At 26.2% G+C, this 20,064-nt stretch overlaps 3 protein-coding genes across 8 annotated transcripts in view; 2 read left to right on the forward strand and 1 right to left on the reverse strand.

Moving 5' to 3' along the window:
• Window positions 1-595: 595 nt before the first annotated feature.
• On the forward strand, window positions 596-4,971 carry LOC126895115 (uncharacterized). Of its 5 annotated transcripts, none has more exons than XM_050666619.1 (4): window positions 596-774; window positions 3,506-3,587; window positions 3,668-3,790; window positions 3,847-4,971. In XM_050666619.1, the coding sequence occupies exon 4, from the start codon at window positions 3,867-3,869 to the stop codon at window positions 4,827-4,829; it is 963 nt and encodes a 320-aa protein (XP_050522576.1). In that variant the 5' UTR covers window positions 596-774; window positions 3,506-3,587; window positions 3,668-3,790; window positions 3,847-3,866; the 3' UTR covers window positions 4,830-4,971. The 5 variants fall into 5 exon arrangements, with proteins under 5 accessions (XP_050522576.1, XP_050522577.1, XP_050522580.1 ...); XM_050666620.1 differs by having other exon boundaries at window positions 3,668-3,747; XM_050666623.1 differs by lacking the exon at window positions 3,668-3,790.
• Window positions 886-2,874, forward strand: LOC126895109 (GPI transamidase component PIG-T). Its single transcript, XM_050666610.1, has one exon. The coding sequence runs from the start codon at window positions 985-987 to the stop codon at window positions 2,731-2,733; it is 1,749 nt and encodes a 582-aa protein (XP_050522567.1). The 5' UTR covers window positions 886-984; the 3' UTR covers window positions 2,734-2,874.
• Window positions 4,972-5,287: 316 nt separating the features above from the next.
• The window catches only part of LOC126895107 (fat-like cadherin-related tumor suppressor homolog), a 122,469-nt gene continuing 107,692 nt past the window's right edge, over window positions 5,288-20,064 (reverse strand). Inside the window, exons 13-44 of one of the 2 annotated variants that reach the window (XM_050666604.1) lie at window positions 18,814-19,000; window positions 18,447-18,675; window positions 18,100-18,352; window positions 17,624-18,038; window positions 16,225-16,492; window positions 15,964-16,122; window positions 15,697-15,880; window positions 15,394-15,618; window positions 15,195-15,218; window positions 14,684-14,920; window positions 14,427-14,627; window positions 14,148-14,342; window positions 13,770-14,075; window positions 13,272-13,480; window positions 13,050-13,194; window positions 12,792-12,953; window positions 12,410-12,727; window positions 12,035-12,310; window positions 11,717-11,977; window positions 11,399-11,569; window positions 11,086-11,325; window positions 10,796-11,027; window positions 10,228-10,735; window positions 9,829-9,972; window positions 9,510-9,761; window positions 9,121-9,452; window positions 8,889-9,039; window positions 8,351-8,826; window positions 8,161-8,266; window positions 7,828-8,014; window positions 7,537-7,758; window positions 5,288-6,553 (exon numbers count right to left, since the gene is read on the reverse strand). In XM_050666604.1, the coding sequence (XP_050522561.1) occupies window positions 6,381-6,553; window positions 7,537-7,758; window positions 7,828-8,014; window positions 8,161-8,266; window positions 8,351-8,826; window positions 8,889-9,039; window positions 9,121-9,452; window positions 9,510-9,761; window positions 9,829-9,972; window positions 10,228-10,735; window positions 10,796-11,027; window positions 11,086-11,325; window positions 11,399-11,569; window positions 11,717-11,977; window positions 12,035-12,310; window positions 12,410-12,727; window positions 12,792-12,953; window positions 13,050-13,194; window positions 13,272-13,480; window positions 13,770-14,075; window positions 14,148-14,342; window positions 14,427-14,627; window positions 14,684-14,920; window positions 15,195-15,218; window positions 15,394-15,618; window positions 15,697-15,880; window positions 15,964-16,122; window positions 16,225-16,492; window positions 17,624-18,038; window positions 18,100-18,352; window positions 18,447-18,675; window positions 18,814-19,000 (7,448 nt within the window). In that variant the 3' untranslated portion in view covers window positions 5,288-6,380. The remainder of the gene's footprint in view (window positions 6,554-7,536; window positions 7,759-7,827; window positions 8,015-8,160; window positions 8,267-8,350; window positions 8,827-8,888; window positions 9,040-9,120; window positions 9,453-9,509; window positions 9,762-9,828; window positions 9,973-10,227; window positions 10,736-10,795; window positions 11,028-11,085; window positions 11,326-11,398; window positions 11,570-11,716; window positions 11,978-12,034; window positions 12,311-12,409; window positions 12,728-12,791; window positions 12,954-13,049; window positions 13,195-13,271; window positions 13,481-13,769; window positions 14,076-14,147; window positions 14,343-14,426; window positions 14,628-14,683; window positions 14,921-15,194; window positions 15,219-15,393; window positions 15,619-15,696; window positions 15,881-15,963; window positions 16,123-16,224; window positions 16,493-17,623; window positions 18,039-18,099; window positions 18,353-18,446; window positions 18,676-18,813; window positions 19,001-20,064) is intronic. The other variant, XM_050666605.1, reaches the window with a different exon arrangement.

Raw genomic sequence — 20,064 nt, forward strand, 5'->3', positions numbered from 1 at the left:
TAATATAAATTTTTAAATATAAATCGATTATATAAATTATCATAAATTTTTCTTTAATTTTGATGTTTTCACCACAAAGACAAGTCCAGAGGTCAATTTTTTTTTCAAAATAAAATAAATAATATAAACTATAATTTAAGGTATATATATAAATGTCAGTATTTCTGGAACATTTTCATAAGTTAAGTTGAAATGGTTAATTTTTTGTGGAAATTATCAAATTATTATAAAATATAAAATAGTAGATTAGCTAAAGTATTTATGAAAAAAATGTTGTTGATTTTTAAAAAACTTAAGTTAAAACAATATCAAAAATACTAATTTTTAAAATTGTAATATTTTTAAGTAATCCTCCATTTACAAGGAACGAGAGTATTTATTTCAATTTTTGAGGGTAATATCCTTAATTGGATATAATTTGTGATCTTGTGACTAATCGTTGAAAGAAATTGGTTTAGTGAGAGTTAAAAAAAAGTGCTGACAGACAAAAAAAAAAAAATAACACATAGTAAAATTAATACTTCTCAGCTTCGCATTGAAGCTAAAATGGAGGTAAATCGTGGCCATATTGAAATGTTGATAACACTGTTAGCGTACTATGTAAGAACTTATATCTCAAAATTGTTTAATTTTTTTAGTTCTATGTTTTGAATGAATTTGTATTTTAATTCTTGTAATTTTAAAGTTTTAAATAATTTTAGTGTTTTTATTTATTTTATAACATCAAAAACTACTTCCAGCTTTCTGAATAATTTTTGTTGACACATTTAAGCTGTGAGTTACTTAATTGGTAATTTATTGTTTAACCGCCATTATCATTATTGACTAATAAAACGTAAACATAACACTGTAGCCGGCTATTCCTATTTGTTGATAACTGTATGTTTTACACTTATTAAAATGCTTACATTGAAATTATTAATATTTATTAGATGTTAATTCTTTGTTTATACTACAATTTATTTCGAATTTTAATGATTTAATATGAGAGTTAGTAGTATTCATATTGTTGTTTTGTTTTCATATGGATTAAGTTGTAATTTTTTTGTTTCTGCTGAATCGTATAATGAAGAATTATTTATCAGACCTTTGGCAACTGGTTATGTGTACACATTTTTTCAATTCACTGTGGTACAAGAAAACAATCAGTTTAAACATTCTAATTTATTTCCTCACTCATTAGGTGATATTATTAATCGCTTTAATGTTAATGAGTTGAACATTGATTTAACATCAGGTTTATGGAGACATAAAGCTTGGGGTTATCCTGCTATAGATGCTCCTTCAGGTGCTGAAATATCAGCACGTTTTCATGTTGGTACAGCTGATGTAAACAAAAATTGGTATGGATTGACTAATGCTCTATCTGGATTATTATGTACATCATTGAACTTCATTAATAGAGCCAATAGTTATGAGTCATCTGAAGATACATTGTATCGTTATTCTAATTTACCACGAGAAAATGTATGTACAGAAAATTTAACACCTTGGAAAAAACTTTTACCTTGTGATTCTACAAGAGGATTATCAAGCTTATTGAATTCTGGAAAAGTTCATAATGCCAATTATCATTCATTAGGTATTCATTTTCGACCGTTATGTAATGGTATCAAATGTGTTTATGAGCTTCGCCAAACAGTATCATTGGTTTATGACTCCAGTTTTATTAGTTTTAACAATAATTATGATTGGTCTTTGCGCAGAATGTTTGGTACGGGCTTATTCAAAACTTGTCCCCTGGCAGAAACTAGTAAATTATATTTAGATACTTCATCTAACCTAACTGTTCCATATACAATTTCTCAAGAGCCTGATTATTTCTTAAATGAAAAAATAGCTGTTTATAATCTTAAAGGAATTTTTCACTTAGCAGCTTCTGTCCCAAAACCTAAATTTGTTGTTTCAGAACTCCGTCCTATTCTATACACTGATAGATTTATTACAGGATTTGGACAAGAATATGGTGGACTTGTCACTCGAATTTATAATGAACATGTATCGCCTGTCACTGTTACAATAATTGAAAACATTCCATGGTTCTTACCAATTTACTATCATACCCTTAAAGTAACTTGTAATGGTTTTGATTTAGTTCCAAAAGCCTTAAAATACAAACCTGGTAAAGGGAGAACTCGTATTTATTATTTGGAGATAGCGTTGGAATTAGCTGCACAATCAGTCACAGAAATATCTGTTCAATTTGATTATGTATTTTTAAAGTGGCAAGAGTATCCACCTGATGCTAACCATGGGTTTTACATAGGATCATCCACAATAATAGCTACTATTCCTCGACATGTTACTCCTTTAACTTTTGACAAATCTTTAATAGTTGATAATTTGAATTCAACAAATTCAGACTATATAATAAGTTTAAAAACTGAAAATTTTATTATAACACTGCCAACACCTGATTTTAGTATGCCATACAATGTAATTTGTTTAGCGTGTACTGTTGTAGCTTTAGCTTTTGGGCCTATTCATAACATTACTACAAAAAGACTCAAATTAACTACTGCTAAATATGTTCCTGGATTAGCTTCAGTAGTTCAAAAACTTTACATGTGGTTAGAAAACTTTGTATTTAGAAAAAAATCTGATAAAACTGGAAAAACAGCACAAGTTAAAGTTTTTTCTCCTGGAGAGTTAAGTTATCATCCAACACTGGGACATGTTTCTAAAGAATTTATGAAAACTCAAAAAATTGAAGAATTAAGTAATATTAACTAAAGTATTTTTATCATGATGTAAAATGTTTAACCTTATAAATAAATTATACTCGAATGCTTGCTTTCTTCAATATTGCATTGAATGTTTGTAATATATTGAATGTTATTTTTGTGTGTATAATAATATTTCTATGTATATTATTCAATTTTTTTAATTTATTTAATTATGTTTTAGTAAATTAATTTTAGTAAAAATTATTAATTTTACCAATTTTTAAAACATTTGTCGTTGATAAAAAATTTTGATAATTATATATTTATCAGTGTACCAAGTTAATATTTTTGATTTTGCTAGATGTACTTTAGATTATTAATAATTATGTCATAAGAGTATTCAATTTTTCAGTTTTTTTTTCAATTTCGGTTAAAATATGCTCTAGTATTATCTAATAAGTTTTTAAATTTAAGTATAATGAGTAATTATACTATAATAATTCATTATTTAACTGTTAATCTAGTTTTTAATAATTTTACGACCTCAATGAAATGCCAATAATTATATTTTTTAATTAATATATATTTACACAAGTAATAATTTAAGCCATTTATTTAGCAAAAGAAGGCATTATTATTATTTTTTTAAGTTTAACTTGTAATAGAATAAAGTTTTTAAAAAATTATAATTATGATTGAAGACTTATTGTATTAGAAAAAAAAAAAGATTGCCTTACATAAGAGGGTCTAGTTTTTGTGGCTCTTTATATTAATTATTTTTATTAAAATTAAAGAACACCACACAAAATATTTATTAAATATATTTGCTTTTATTTAAGAGTCAAAGAAGTAACAAGAACAACGCATGTGTAAAGTAAAGATAACATACTTTTTCTAAATGTTGTTATCACAGGGATGGAGGTTGGTAACATAGTATTAACGCTACATTCCTTAGTTTTTCACTAACTATACCACTGATTAAAAAATTAATTAAATTTTAGATGAACTTTATCATCATATGTGCACTTCATACAAATGCAAACAAACTATCAGAAAATTATTTTAACTGCAAAATAAAATTGTACTAATTATATTTATTGTAAAAATAAAAAAGATAATTTAATGCAATGCTTATTATTTTTAATTTCTTATAATATTATAACATAATTAAATTTTTTAGGTATTTAAAAAGAACTAAATATGACTACTATTGACAAGCTCATGTTAAATAAAATAGCTGTCAAAATGAAAAGATTCAACATGAATGAAATTCAACAACTATTAAAAATCTTGCATTTAGATCTAGAATGGAAAGATGTTGTGGAATTAGTAGCCGAATGTCGTATGCGTTTGAATGTTGCAAATATAGTCTCAGTGATTTTTCAGTATTTAAGGGATCAACAATCTATTACAGAAGTCTACCATCGTATAATGCTTAGTGATGTTATTTATCATCAGAGTGGTTCTTGGTGGACTGTAACTTTAGATAAAGTCAAAAATAGTTTTTTAGATAAAGAACGAATAAGAAATAACATACAAGCTATGTTTGACAAGTTGAATATTAAAGGTGTAACATATGTTATGAAATGTAACCAATTATTTTGGGTTTTGATAGATATAAATGAAATGAAGAAGAGTAAAACCAATCCTAAACTTAGTGCTCCATTATTTTTAACAATCATGCCAGGTACAGTTTCTCACATTTTTTATAAGCCTCATAATATTGATAGCACATTATTAAAAATTGTGGTGAAGTCTGTTGGAGCAACACGTTACAAACCTTACCCATTATCAGGAAAACATTTACAATCAATGGTAAATTTTTTGGAGGATAAAAATAAGGAAAACAATGCTATAAATTCTTCACTAAAAAGTAATTACTGTGATGAAGATGTTCGAGAATATATTCGTCAGTTGTTTGGTGATAAAAATCGAGTATTAAATCAATTTACAATAAATGTTGAAAGTGACTTATCAATGATTGGGATCAACTATCCAACTGGAAAATTATGTAAAGCACGAGTTGAGCTAAAGAGTGAAAATATAATTGAAGGTATTAAAGATATGATGTTATCTGGTGTATTGCAACCTCCATATCCAGATTGGGTTACAAAGTTACCAATTTTAGGTAAAAACTCTGTAAATATTAACATTTGTTCTTAATATATTTATGGCTTTGAAATATTTTTGTGAAATATGTACTTTAATTATTTTTGATGTATAATTATACTATATGTCATTTATTTTTAAACAGTATTCAGTAAAAGTGATTGATTTATAATAAATGTTATGACAATTTTTTTTACTTCATTATTATTTTATTTTTAAATAAATATAATGTGTTGAATTTTTAAATGAAAAAGTATACTTGGTTAGTAATAATAAAAACTACTCATTAAGGAATAAAAATACTGTAAGGATTAATTAATTTTAAAATGTTATATTGTTAAATATTAATTTATTAAAAAATAATATACATTTCTTACAAAAATATATTCTAAAACATTTAATCTAAATAAATCAGTAACAATAGTTATAATAATATGAATACATTCAAAAAGAAAAAATGTATAACTCACATTGAGATTTAATGTTATAATTTAGTGATTTGTTTAATTTGTGTCATCAATTTGCTCGAGTTAAAATTATAAATTACTGAAATTATTTGATTAAAGTATTATTTTATATCAATTTTCAACAAAAAATACTCTAAATTTATCTGTATTATAGATACTAACATTTTAAGATACAATTTATTCATGATTGTAAAAATGTTTTTTTTTTATAAATCTAGACATTCAGTAATTCGTTTAGAAAAAAAAAAAATTGTAAGGGCACTTTTGGTTAACATTATAGGATATATTTATAACAGTATATTGCTCTATAATACAAATTATTTACAAAATAGAAAGTCTAATGCTATGTAAAAATGGAAAAAACTAAATAAATATTATGTCTTCTTTATCGAAACTGTGAAGTTATAATTCAAATGGAATGGTACATTTCATATATATATTTTTTAATTTATTAGTTGAAATTATTTTATTTTGTCAAATAACACAATGAAAACATGATATCTTAATTTTTATACAAACTATAACTAATTTTATAGTCAAAGTCCATTGATCTCATAACTTAAAAAAGTGAATCTTAATACAAAACACTTTAGATTATGTAAAATATTTAACATAAAGCTTACAAGAAATTAATCAATTAATACAGATTAGCACCTTAAAAACAATTATTAGCACTGGTTTAATTAGTATAATAATTATATAAAAAGTTAGTAATAAGCTGTATTTTTTAAATTTAATAAAGAACTGTGTTTTTTTTTTACCATAGTAAGAGATCATAATTTAATTATAAGTAATGAATAATTAAATGCATTTATTTGTTCAGCTTAACAAATAGAAAAAAGTCAATTAATGAACACATAAACAAATTATAAAAGGGACAATTTATACAAACAATAAATAAGTGAAAACTAGTGAAAAAAGTTTAACTATCACAGAAGTATAACAATTTTTGCATTCATATAAAACTTTACATTTATGAAAATAAATCATTCAGTCTTAATCTACCCCCCCTCTCAAAATAACTACTTAACCAAAATTTGTCTTAATGTTACACACATTTATTAATAAATGTTACATAATGGCTCAAAATTAAATATTAAAACCTAATATTTCCAACGGAATGTTTTTACAATGTATGCTAGACTGCTGTTGACATTGGCATATCAGGATCTTCAATTTCACATACAGTAGTTGACAATTCACTCTGACTAGGATATCGTTGAGGAAATCCATAAGTAACTACATCATCATCTTCACTGCGATATGAGAGATAGAGCTCTTCATCAAGTGTTTCTAAATCCCTAGCAGGATCTAGAATTTATTTAAATAAGTATTTCATTTTAAATAGATAAAAATAGGAAAAAATTAGCATTACTTAGACCTAGAAAAAATTTGGCTGAATTAATGTAAATATTTAAAAAAAAATTCACAAAATTATGTGGGAAGAGATTTTTTATGGGAGGTTATGTATAAAAAATATTGTTATTAATTCCTCCAAATTTTATCTTAAATGCGTAATAATTTTAATAATGAAGAAATTCAACCCTATTAATATTGATAAATATTCAAAATATTCTTCTATACCATTTAATTAAAAATTTTGTACCAAAATTTTATGTGGTATTGGCTAATGAGTTTATACAATCNAATTTTAATAATGAAGAAATTCAACCCTATTAATATTGATAAATATTCAAAATATTCTTCTATACCATTTAATTAAAAATTTTATGTGGTATTGGCTAATGATTTTATACAATANCCAAAATTTTATGTGGTATTGGCTAATGAGTTTATACAATCAATATTTTCAAGTGGAAATGGTACTTGATGACGTATATTAAATGTGGTAGCAAGAGTTTATAAGAATTAACGTAACAATAACTTGTTTTAATGTTACAAGATGTTCACTGTTTCATTACTAGTTTTCAAGGTGCAACAAACATTATTCAATGTCATTTGTGACCAATGATTCTCATGAATTTGTGATTGTAAAACTTTACCACCAAGTCTTAAAATATCTTAATTAGTTTATTTGATAAGATTGTTAAAAAAAACTTTTTATAATTGATTATAATCTCGATTTTTCATTAAACTACTAGTTGGAGGTAAACCTCAATGGCTACTATTTATGGTGGGGGTTGTACATAAGAAAATTTTTTACTATTCCTTTTAACTTGAATTTTAAACCTTTTTAGTTTTCATGAATATAATATCAATTAGATATTTATTTAAATTATTAATTTGTGGCCCCTTAAGTACTATCTATGATTTGAAAGTATATATATACAAACCAATGATTGGTTGATGGACTTCATCATTACTATCACTATGAAAACTTGAAGAATCTGGTACTTCACTACCAGGAACTTCACTAATATTAGGTAAAGGGTTTTGGCTTCGCCGTACCCAATCTGAACAATCCCAATGATAACCCCCAAGTATTCTTGTATCCTCTTCAGCACAATTAACTGACCGACGAGGTACTTTAGTCACATCTGGAATAGTTTTGAGATCTAAAAAAAATGTTCCAATAGAATAATCAGATAAATAATATAACTAATTTATTGTTCTAATAAACTTACCATTAATTATTTTATTATTGCTACCTCTATTGAGATTACGCAAGTAATCTAAAGGTACATTTTCTAACTCATCACCAGCAGAGCCATAACTTCTCAGAGTATCTAAATTGTTAAGTTGATTAGATGTTATGGCTGCCATATATGCAGTTTCAGGGTTGCTAGCAATTGCTGTATAGGATGCAGGTCGCTAAAATATTGTTACAATTAAATTGTATATTAAATAAAAATGATAAAATTAAACATTGTTAAGAAAAAAATTACACAATAATAGTTGTAATTATATATAATTACACTAATTTAACAGAAAATTTTGTATCATATTAAATTACTTACTTGTGTTACTTCTAAATTGCTAATTTTTGTACTTCTTTTGAACTCCGAATTTAGCATAGTTATATTTTTGTTTCGACGTGCATTTTGACGTTTTACACGACATTTTCTGCAAGTATATTTATAGTAAAAATTAATATTTTTTATTAGTTAACATAGACTAATTTAAATATTTTAATAATATTGAACTAACCTGCATATAATTAAAATACATATAACCATGATTATGAAAATTAATGCTGTAGATACTGCAATGAGTTGTATCCAAGTTATATTAAGATTTGAAAATATTGGTGGTAAACAAGCTGTTTCATTCCCGGCTAAACATCTGTCTCCGACACCTCGAGGTCTATCACATCTAAATTTTCCATCTATTTCATTGTCAGGTATACATATTTCGTCTTCCTCACACAAACATTCAGTAGTCATTTTCTTTTCACATTGTTTACCAATATAACTGAGTCTGCATGAACAATATGGTTGGTGGGTATGAGCAGGGGAAACAAATGATACCATATCAGTAATTATTGTCTGCACTTGATCAGGAAGCCAAGTAATGCGCTGACTACATACACCTTGTCCAGGAGTACAGTTGCATGGATGAACATTATTTGACATAATAAGTCCAGCTTTTTGAAGAGCAGTATGCATAGAGATCAAATCAATACCCTAATAATTGAATTTTATAAAAAATAGTTAAATAATATTAAAAATTAACAAATAATAATTACTTCTCTGATGTAAAGTAAAATGTCCAAATTTCCTTGGGGTGCATCTTGAATACTAATTAGGCTTACTTCTTTGCCCAAATTTATTTTTAGTGAACGCATTAACATTTTCTTTTGATTTAATAAGAAATGTTGTGGAGTAACTGACTTTAATCTATAACAAATAAAGTATAAAATATACTCAAGACATAATTTAAAAGAAAAAAAAAAGAAGTTTTTCAAAAATATTTAATACCTTATGCTGATAGTTTCAGATAACATATCATCAGTTAATGATTCAACAACAACATTAGCTGTAGAAAATGATGAAAATTTACCATCACTAACTGATATGTTCACAAAATAAACTCCTGCGTCTAATCCTTGAGGAGCTCTAAGTTCCCCAGATCGTTCTTCTACTTTAAAAAGTTCTTTTTGGTTTATTACAGAATATACTAATGAGTCATATTCATCTTCATCAGTAGCATGTATTTGACCAATAGTACCACCTTCCCATCTATCTTGCCAAGAACCAACCCAAACTTCTAGAGGTGTTATGATTGGTGGAAATTGTGATTCTTCTATAACCTATTTATGAAAAAAAATTAGTTAAATTTATAATCAATATATTAAAACTATTATTACTTTGATATTGAGCCAAGTATCAGAATGTAAAACTGGTTTTCCATTATCAAAAACACGAATCTCTAATTCATAATTTTGCTGAATTCGATGATTCAAAAGTGATGCTGTTCGAACTGTACCATCTGGATCAATACTAAATGCTTTGCCATCTTCACTATTACGTATATCAAAAATGAAAGGTCCACTGTTAGGGTCTATATCTGCATCTGTTACAGACAGCTGACAAACAATCCAACCAGGTTTTTTATCTTCCTATTTTAAATTATAAAAAAGATAGAATAATAAAACATAAAATTCTGTTACTAATAATTAAATTTACATGAACAAATGCTGAGTAGTTGTGTTGAGAAAATAATGGTGGGTTATCATTGACATCAGTAATTTGTATGTTGACTAATGCAAAACTCATTAATTCTGGAGTACCAGAGTCTGTTGCTCTAATTTGTAGATTATAACTTGATACCTATAAAAATATAATCAATATCAGTTAAATTACATTATAAAATTGAGTCAAATTCAATAATATACAAAAAATACAGTGTCTTGAAAAATACAAATAAAACAACTTATTTGAAAAAAATATTGTATTTTTTAAATATATACATTATCATATATATACATATATACAGTATTTTTATGGTGACCTTAATAAACTATTGATTAATACTGAGTATTCAATTAAAAAGTATTAACATTATACTTTTAATATTGTACTTACAAATTCACGGTCTAAGGGTTTGATTATTGTTATATTGCCAGTGTATGGGTCTATTGAAAATTGTTGATGATGATCTCCTTTTACCAATGCATAACGGATTTTGCTATTCATTTCGCTATCTAAATCTGTCGCAGATACTTTAATAAATACATCACCAATGGGTAAGTCTTCACTGATTTGAGTTGTATAAGCTAGTTGTCCAAATATTGGTGCATTGTCATTAGCATCCAAAACTGTTATATTTACGGTTGCTTGGTTACTGAGAGGTGGTTCACCCAAGTCAGTTGCTTGAACAGTTAATAAATAATCATGTACACGTTCATAATCTAACATTTCAAATACACTAATTATGCCTGATTCTGTGTTAATTGAAAATTTATTATGTTCGTTGCCACCAACAATAGAGTACACTACTTGTGCATTTATACCAGAGTCTAAGGATGTAGCTAAGACTCTAGTGACTTCTGTATCAATGGAAGCTATTTCTGATACAGTTGCATAATATATTCTAAAATAAATTGAAAAAGGTATTAAAAATACTTTTATTTAGTAATTTATTTTATATTACCTCTGAACAAATATTGGGGGATTGTCATTCACATCCAATACATTTATAAAAAGTTGTGTGAAAGCTGAAAGTGGAGGAGTACCATGATCAATAGCTCTTATAGTTATGTTATAATTTTCACATATTTCTCTATCTAATTTTTTGGCAAGGGTTACTATACCACTATCTGAAGATATTATAAAATGATTTTCTGCTGAATCTTGTAATAAATACTTAAATTTTCTATTTAAACCTAAAATAATATTAAAATTAGACAATATTTAAAGACTTTATAGAACTAGAGCTCTTACCTATATCAGCATCATTAGCATGAATTTTAATAACAATGGTGCCAATTTGAGCATCTTCAGATAATGAAGCTGAATTATTATTAGAAACAAACATAGGAGGGTTGTCGTTAATGTCTAATATTGTAATTTCTACCATACTTATACATTCCCATTCATTTTTTTCTCGATCTTGAACATGAGCCTCCAAACTATATTGAGATTGTTTTTCACGATCTAAGAGTACTGCTGTTTTTAGCAGACCTAAATTTAAGCCACAGATTTAATAATGATTAAATAAGACATTAATTAAAAGAAAATAATTAACAAGCTTTACCTGTGTCAATGTCTAAACTAAAATGTTCTGCTCCATTACCAGTTAAAAAATATCTTAATTTTGGATTTAAGTCCTCATCTTGAGCCTCAATTGTCATTAGAATAGTTCCAATAGATGCCCCTTCAGATAACATATGCTTATAGCTATAATGTAAGCATATGGGCATTTTATCTAAAAAATCAAATAAAATTTACTTTACAAATTTTAAAAATATTAATTTTGTTACTTAAACTTTTAACAGTAACCATAAGTGTAAATAAATTATTCATCAGTTTTTAATTAAAAATGTAATATTAAATAAGAAACATGATAATTTACCATTAATGTCAGTTACACTAATTTGAAGTTTTGTAGTTGAAACATATTTTCCATCAGTAACCAGAATAGTAAGTTGATATTTATCTAATGTTTCTCTGTCCAACATATTAGCTACATACACTTCACCTGTTGATCGAATGGCAAAATTTGAATGGACATCACCATCATATATATGATACATTAATGTACTGGGAAGTTCATGATCTTCATCTATTAAAGTCAATTGTACAACAACTGTTCCAGGCAATGAATCTTCTTCAACTACAATAAATATACATATAAGTATGAATAATCAACAATAAATAAAATAAATCAAACCTGAAGCTGAATACATGTTTTGTGAAAAATGGGATGGATTATCATTGTAATCAACTAATGTAATATGTACTTTTACAGTAGAATTAAGTGAAGGTGTTCCACAATCAAGAGCTATTACATCAAATAAATATGATGATTTAACTTCTCTATCTAATTTTGATGTAGAAACACTTATAGATCCTGAATATTGATCAATTACAAATGGAACATTAATGTCTGAATTTATTAAGTATTTTATCTCGCCATTTTTTCCTTCATCAATATCAGTTGCACAAGCTAAAAAAAAAATTATAAATGAACTTGCTAGAGTATGCAGCATATTAATTGAAGCCTCTGTCTTGACACTTAAAGTTCAATCATTTAATATTAAATTACTTTTAACAACAGGAGTTCCTTCGGCAATTATCTCAGATATTTTAACATTATAATAATCATTATCGAATTCTGGTACATTATCATTTTCGTCCAAAACTTTAATGTATACTTCAGTTAGTGCTGTAAGTGGTGGTGATGATTCTGTGTAAGCATATATGCCTAATATATGTACCGCTAATGTTTCTCTATCTAAAATACCAGTTGTTATAATTTGACCTTTATTATTAACTGTAAATAATTTTGTTGTTTCTTCTGATGCTGTTATTCTATATTTAGCATCAACTTCAGACACCAATTTAACAGTGGTGACTATAGTACCTGTTTAAAATTGATAATTAAAAAGTTTGATAAATATGAAATAATATTAGAACTTTTTATGTACCAATGGGAGCATTTTCAGAAATATTAAACCTTTGATCTTGTTGCAAAAAAACTGGGGGTAAATCTTCAGGTGATAAAATCAAAATTTCAATTGGAACATCTGATGATCTTGGAGGAACACCGTTATCAGTAGCCCGTATAAAAAACTGATATACATTATTTTCTATTAAAAAATCAAAATATAATATTATAATAATATTACGATTATAACATAATATTATTAAGTATTATTGAAATGTTAAGCTACATTTTTACATACTTAAAGATTCAACAGTTTTTAAAAGCACTAGGGCACCTGTGTATTTATTAACTGTTAATATTGAAGTAATATCACTAGGTTCAATGTCATTGATAGAATAAGTAATTTGCCCAGTTATTTCTTGATCATCATCAATAGATTTCACCTATTTAAGTTTTATACATCATATGGCATAAATTTTAAAAATAATTAATTTCAAAAGAAAAATTTTAATTATCATACCATTAAAAATCTGGTGTTAATTGGCAAAGAACTATCTATACAAGTTTTGTATTCAGGTAATAAAAACCTTGGTGAATTGTCATTCATATCACTCACTCGAACTCTGACTAGTGTAAATCCACATCTAGCTCCTTGATCACAACCTAATACATTGATTTCATACATAGATGTATCTTCTCTATCTAATGTAACTTTAGACACAATTTCTCCTAATGCAATACAATTATTAAAAATTAATACCTACAACGAACATTATATACATTTGATATTTCTATGGTTTGGATAGAAAGGAACAATTTTTTTCATTTTTAAAAAATTTAAAAATAACTTATATAGCCCAATGTAAGTTAATGATCTAGTAACCAAAGTAAAAAAAAAAAAAACAAATAAAAAATAATAATAATAAAATTTTGTTTAGAAAATTTGAGAAAGATTGTAAGCTCTAAAGCAAAATCACATTTATCTGAAAATATATATATATGAATTATTAGTACAAACCAGTGATATTGTTAATATCAAATATTTTTGATAACTTTTTTGATGGTATGGAATAATTTATTTCACCATAAGGGCCAGTATCACTGTCAATTGCTTGAACTCTAATAATTTCAGTTCCTACTGCTTGATTTTCCATAATTCGTGCATCATACTGAAGTTTTTCAAACACAGGAGAATGTTTATTAGTTGATATCATTTCTATTCTAATTCTTGAGAAACTTGTATATACACCATCACTAACAGATACATTGAGTACATGTTCATTTTCTGTAGATAATTTGTTTAAGTTTAAAACAATGATAACTCCTAAATGAAAAAATATAACACATAAAATATTAGTATAATACTAGAATATTGAAATATTATTATTATTTTTACCAGAAGTTGAATTTATATCAAACATTTGTTGAGTATTTCCACCAGTTATACCATAAATTAAACGAGAATGATCTACAATATCAGGATCAGTAGCTGTTACCATTGTAACAAATTGGCCTCTTTCAGCATCTTTGGAAAGCCAACATGAATATGATGGTTGTTCAAATTTGGGGGCATTATCATTAACATCAATTACTGAAGAAATAGAAGTAAAATAGTAGTTAAAGAATAGTGTTGAAATGTGGTTAATAAATATTAATATGAAAATATACAACATACCATTTACCCAAAGATGAGCAGTACTTTTTAATGGAGGCACACCAGAATCAGATACTTCTAAAACTAAATGATGGGATGAATGTGTTTCATGATCTAAAGCTTGTTTAAGATAAATTGATCCTTCTTTTTCATCAATGTGAAAATAATCAGTAGAATTTTCACTGTCCTTTTTAATTGAATATTTAAGTACTTGATTTATACCTAAAAAAAATTAATATTCTTCATTTATATTATTATAAATTGTTAATATTATTTACCAGTATCATTATCAGTAGCCATGACTTTAAGTATGAATGATCCAAATGATGAAGACTCGGATATAGAAACATTATAAGAATCTTGAAGGAATTCAGGAGCACAATCATTGACATCAGTAACCATGATGCTAACTAAAACATCAGCTGAGACACCAGATACACTGTCAATCGCACGAACAGTTAAAGTGTAGTGTTGCACTTGTTCAAAATCCAAATTGTCCACAACATATAATAAACCTATCCCCAGATATCAAAAATCTTGTATTAAACATAAAATATTTAATTATTGAAATTTTATCAATATTACAAGCAAAATTAATTGAAACAATAAATTGTAAGGAAAAATAATTAAGTATACAAACAAATAATAAATTTAAATTGAAGAGCCCATGCACCAAAATGAAATAAGTGTTTAGTATTTAATAAGAAATATGAGTGCTGTATTTTAAATTGTTAAGTTGATTATTTATAATGAAAAATGCACACATTAAGAAAGAAGTAATGTACTCACTAGTACTACCAAAATCATCAGCTGCTTAAGTCACCAAAAAAAAAAGAAAAGAAAATATATGATAAGTGTTATATAAAATCTAATAATATTATTTAGATAATCAAGATTTATAAAGAAACCATCCAACACCAAAGAAAATGGTTGAGTAATCAAGTAATCAATAATAGAAACATGATGATTTATCATCATATAAACTCACCTGTATTAAAATCAATAGCAAATTCTTCAAATGTATTTCCAGCTACAATACTGTAAATTAATTTTCTAGCAAGTGGAGAATCAGCTCTTATGGATAAGGGTAAAGAAGTATAGAGATTTATATTTTCAGGAACAGATACAGAATAAAACTGTTTATCAAACACAGGCATTGATCGGTCCATGACTTTAACATTAACTTCAACTTCCGTTGAATAAGATGTTAAGCCTAATAAAATTACAAAAGATAATATTAAATTATAACTAAGGGTAAATTAAAAAAATCAATTAAAATTTATTTTCTTACCACCATCAAATGCAGCAACAGTTAGCTTGTACTCACTAGTACGACCATTATTCTGACTTTCAAGATTATGACGCAAATATATTTCTCCTGTGCTTCGAGATACTCTAAAAAGTTCACCTGGTCCTTTTGTTAATTCATATCGTACTGCAGCATTTTCTCCTTGATCCAAATCTATGGCATGTACCTAAAAAAAAAAAAAAAATCATAAGCTTAAAAAAAAGTTATATAATAAAAATTAAAAGTTTAGTATAAAAGATTTCATTTAACCTTTGTAACTAAATCATCTTTTTTGGCATCAATTGATACAACAGCATAATATGGAAGATTCACAAACATTGGAGGGTTATCATTAACATCTAAAATTGTTACATTAACTGGTACATGAGCAATCCTTAAAACATCACTGTCAGCATCCATACTCTTAGCCTATAAAAGATGACATAATAAAAGTAAATGATATTATCTTCCATTCATTATTGTCATTAGTATAAAATATTTTCAATTTTTTTTTGAAATTTCAATAATTACCTGGACAATAATTTGATAAACTTCTTTAACTTCACGGTCAAAAGCCAGTCCAGTTGTGCTTAAAATACCAGTAGTAGTACCTATTTGAAAGTATTTACTAGGATTGGATATAGAAAATAAAAGATGTTCATTGAGATGAGCCCCAATAACAGTAACGGCACACAAAAATCTAACTTTTATATCATTTTCCATAGCAGTAGTAAAATATATTGGCTTTTGGAATTTAAGACTTGAATCTTCACTTCGGTACCAGATAATATTGACAGTTCTAAAAAGTAAGCAAACATTAACCAAGTTTTATAAAATAATTGATTAAATTGATTTAATCTAAAATAAAGCATGAAAAGATAACATGCCATACTATTAATTATAGTTTTGTATTATATTGTTCAACTTGAGAGATTAATTATCATAAAAAATACTTTTATTAAGTTTTAGCTTCGATTCGAAGCTGAGAAGGTATTGGTTTTACTAAGATGTGTTTTTTTTTTATTTTTATTTTTTTTTTTGTGTCTGTTACCACTTTTTCTCAGCTCTCACCGAACGGATTTCTTTCAACGATACGTCAAAAGATCACAAATCGTATCTAGTCGAAGACATTACCCTTCAAAATTGAAAAAATTTCCCTCGTTCCCTGTAAATGGGGGAAACCTCCAAAAAAATTACAAATTTAAAAATCGCTAATTTTCGAAATTTTTTCAATTTTTTTTACTAAAAACTGCCGTAACTTTTTCAAAAATGAACATATCAATATAATTTTTTTTTATATAGATGCTTGATGTCTTTACCTATCATTTGATATATTTTTTTTGTAAATTTGACCCTTTATCTGCCCACAGGGGGGGATTTAAAATGACAACTTTTTCACAAAAAATTAACTTTTTCAACTTAACTTTTGAAAATGTTCCGGAAGGTCTGACACTTTTATATATATCTTAAATTAAAGCTAATGTAATATACTTTAATTTGAAAAAAAAAAATTTGACCTCTGGACTTGTCTTCACGGCGAAAATGGCTACCGAATGCTATTTTCGTGTGAAAATTCTCGATTTTATTATTTATATTATATTTAACTTTATAATGCTATAACTTATTGAAAAGTTTATGGATCCACACAATTTTTTTATGAGAAATAATATTTTTTAATAAACCCTTTTTCATTCGACATACTTTATCTTAATCGAGATATTAATAAGGAACCAGCAGATCAAGTAGCTTTTGGAATAAAACACCAATTTTTTTAAAATTAAACACTATCTAAAGATTTGCATCGAAGCGTTTATTTTTGATAGTGATTTTAATCACTGTCAGATATCATTATACTTGATACAACTATACCACGTCACAACAGTGCCGCGACCCCCCTGTGCTGGGTTTTTATTATATGAGGCTAACTTACGATTGACTAGAATATTTTCCATCTGTTACAGATATAACTAAATTATGAGGACTTGACTTAATTCCATTGCTAGGTTCTCGAACTGTAATTAAGCCTTTTTCACTATCAATGGCATAGATATTTGCCTCATTTCCATTTTCAATAGTATAGGTAAGCTTTGTAACTTTTTCCGAGTCTCCATCTAAAGCCTCTAATTGAATGACTGCTACATTAGCAAATGTTGGTACCAAAACTGATGCATTGTACTCATAATTAGTAAATATGGGAGGACAATCATTTATATCTAGTATAGAAATCAATACTGTTGCAAGTATCTCAGATGTCTGTCTAGGGTTACCTTGATCAATAACTCTGACATGGAATGTAATATTTGGCGTGGTTTCATAATCCAATAGAGAAGTAGTTCTAATAGCTCCTAATAAAAAATGTTTGAATAAATTCATGGTTACGGTCTTAACAATAAATTTATATAATACCAGTGTTGGAAACCACATGAAACATCCTGCTTTGAGTGAACTCAATAATTTCATATTGTAATAGACCATTAGAACCAGAGTCAGCATCTGTAGCCTGTATTAATAACGGAAGTGTATCATTTAGTAGGACTAGAGATCCAATAGGTGCAGCTTCACTTATCACTCCTTTATAACTGGTATTAATCAAAACAGGTGGATTGTCATTTCTATCAAGTACATGTACAGTTATCTGGCATATTGCTTTTGCACCAGCCTATAACAGAAATTAATTTAATATAAAAATTAACAAAATTTTAATTCACATAAAAAAAAAAAATAATAATAATAATAATAATAGATAGACTAACCATGTTGGTAGCAGTCACACTAAGATTGTAGATGTGGTTTGTTTCATAATCTAGAATTCTTTTGGTGATCAAGACACCAGTACTAGGATTTATAGTAAATAAATCATCTGTGTCACCTTTAACTAGTTCAAATAATAAAGAGGAAGTGCTACGAGCCTGTAATTGTTTTACAACAGTTCCAGACGGTTCATTTTCATATACTTCAGCAGATTCTTCAGATTTACTGAATCTAGAAAAAACATAAAATTTAACCCGTAAAAAAAATAATTTGAAACTATAAATACTTTTTATGAAATAGTATTTGTAATTATATATCGGGTTTTTTAAATTACTAAATAAATAACAAGCAAAATTTAGTAGAACATACTTAGGTGGTGCATTGTCTGCCATAACAACCATGATATATACAGGCACAGTGGAGTATAAAGGAGGTGATCCAGAATCAATAGCTTTTACTGTGAGAATATATTCTGATGTAGTGGAAATGTCTAGTTCTTTCATAATATGTAATGTGCCCAGTTTGCTATCAAGACTAAAAACATTGCCAATATTGCCTGTAAAAAGTTTAATTAAGAAATATAAATAAATAATTAATTAAAATAAAATAATAAATAATAAATTTTTTTATCCGTCTGGAGTATAATTAAAAATAAATTAGTAACTTCTGTAAAATGCTTGTAACTCAGTAAATTTGTTCTGAAATTATTATTCATCCATCAACATTTTTTGTAAAAAAAGGGATAAAAAAGGCTGTTTTGTAAAAAAATAATAACTTTTTCTTTATTAGTGATTAATTAAAAAAATGCTTTAAACATAGTCTATGAAGGCAATAATTATTTTCAAGAAAATTTTAACAAAATGATTATTGTATCTACAGTTATAAGTATTGTCAGTATGGTCTAAATCACACTGTACAAAAAAATCTTAAGAACAACTATAAAAAAAATCAATGATATACAACCAAAAATGTATGAAAAATTAAAAATAAAAATATAAAAATAATAATAATTTAAAAATGTTTAATTAATTATTGTTAACAGAGTTTTATTACTTTTTAAAATTCATATAAATTGTTCTTCAAGACAGTTTAGACATTTTTAGCACTTATTGTATTGATTTTGTTTATAAAAACATAGAAAAATATTATAAATTATATCTAGTTGAGCTTGTGATCGCCAAAAATCTTTCAATTTCCTTAATTAGGAAACTCTTTCAAAAATTGCAACTATTAAAATCAGTAAAACAGCTACCATATTCTAATACTCTATTTTATAATAGCATAAATATACTATTTTTGTGTTGAAATTCTCAATTTTATATTTTCAACTTTATATTGCTATATAACTTTTTTAAAAATTTGTAGATTAATAAAATTTTTAATACAGTTTTTATACATGTTCTATGTATCCTACATAATTTTTTAGTTTTGATATTAAGCTGAAAAAGAATTAGTTTTGCGATGGTGTGCATTTTTTTTTTATCAGTCTATAAAAATGTTCAGCTCTCACTGGACCAATTTTAATTATCAACAAATCAAAGCAACCAGATATTAATCTAATTGTTACCAAAAATTGGAAAATATCATGTCAATATTAGAAATTAAGACAAGTATTTCAAA

Source organism: Daktulosphaira vitifoliae, unplaced genomic scaffold (genome assembly GCF_025091365.1).
Source record: "Daktulosphaira vitifoliae isolate Bord-2020 unplaced genomic scaffold, ASM2509136v1 Scaffold_1, whole genome shotgun sequence".
NCBI lineage: Eukaryota > Metazoa > Arthropoda > Insecta > Hemiptera > Phylloxeridae > Daktulosphaira > Daktulosphaira vitifoliae.

What these genes read in the sequence shown, in the direction of transcription:
- LOC126895109 (XM_050666610.1), top strand. Translation starts at nt 985, where the DNA reads ATGAGAGTTAGTAGTATTCATATTGTTGTTTTGTTTTCATATGGATTA.
- LOC126895115 (XM_050666622.1), top strand. Translation starts at nt 3,867, where the DNA reads ATGACTACTATTGACAAGCTCATGTTAAATAAAATAGCTGTCAAAATG.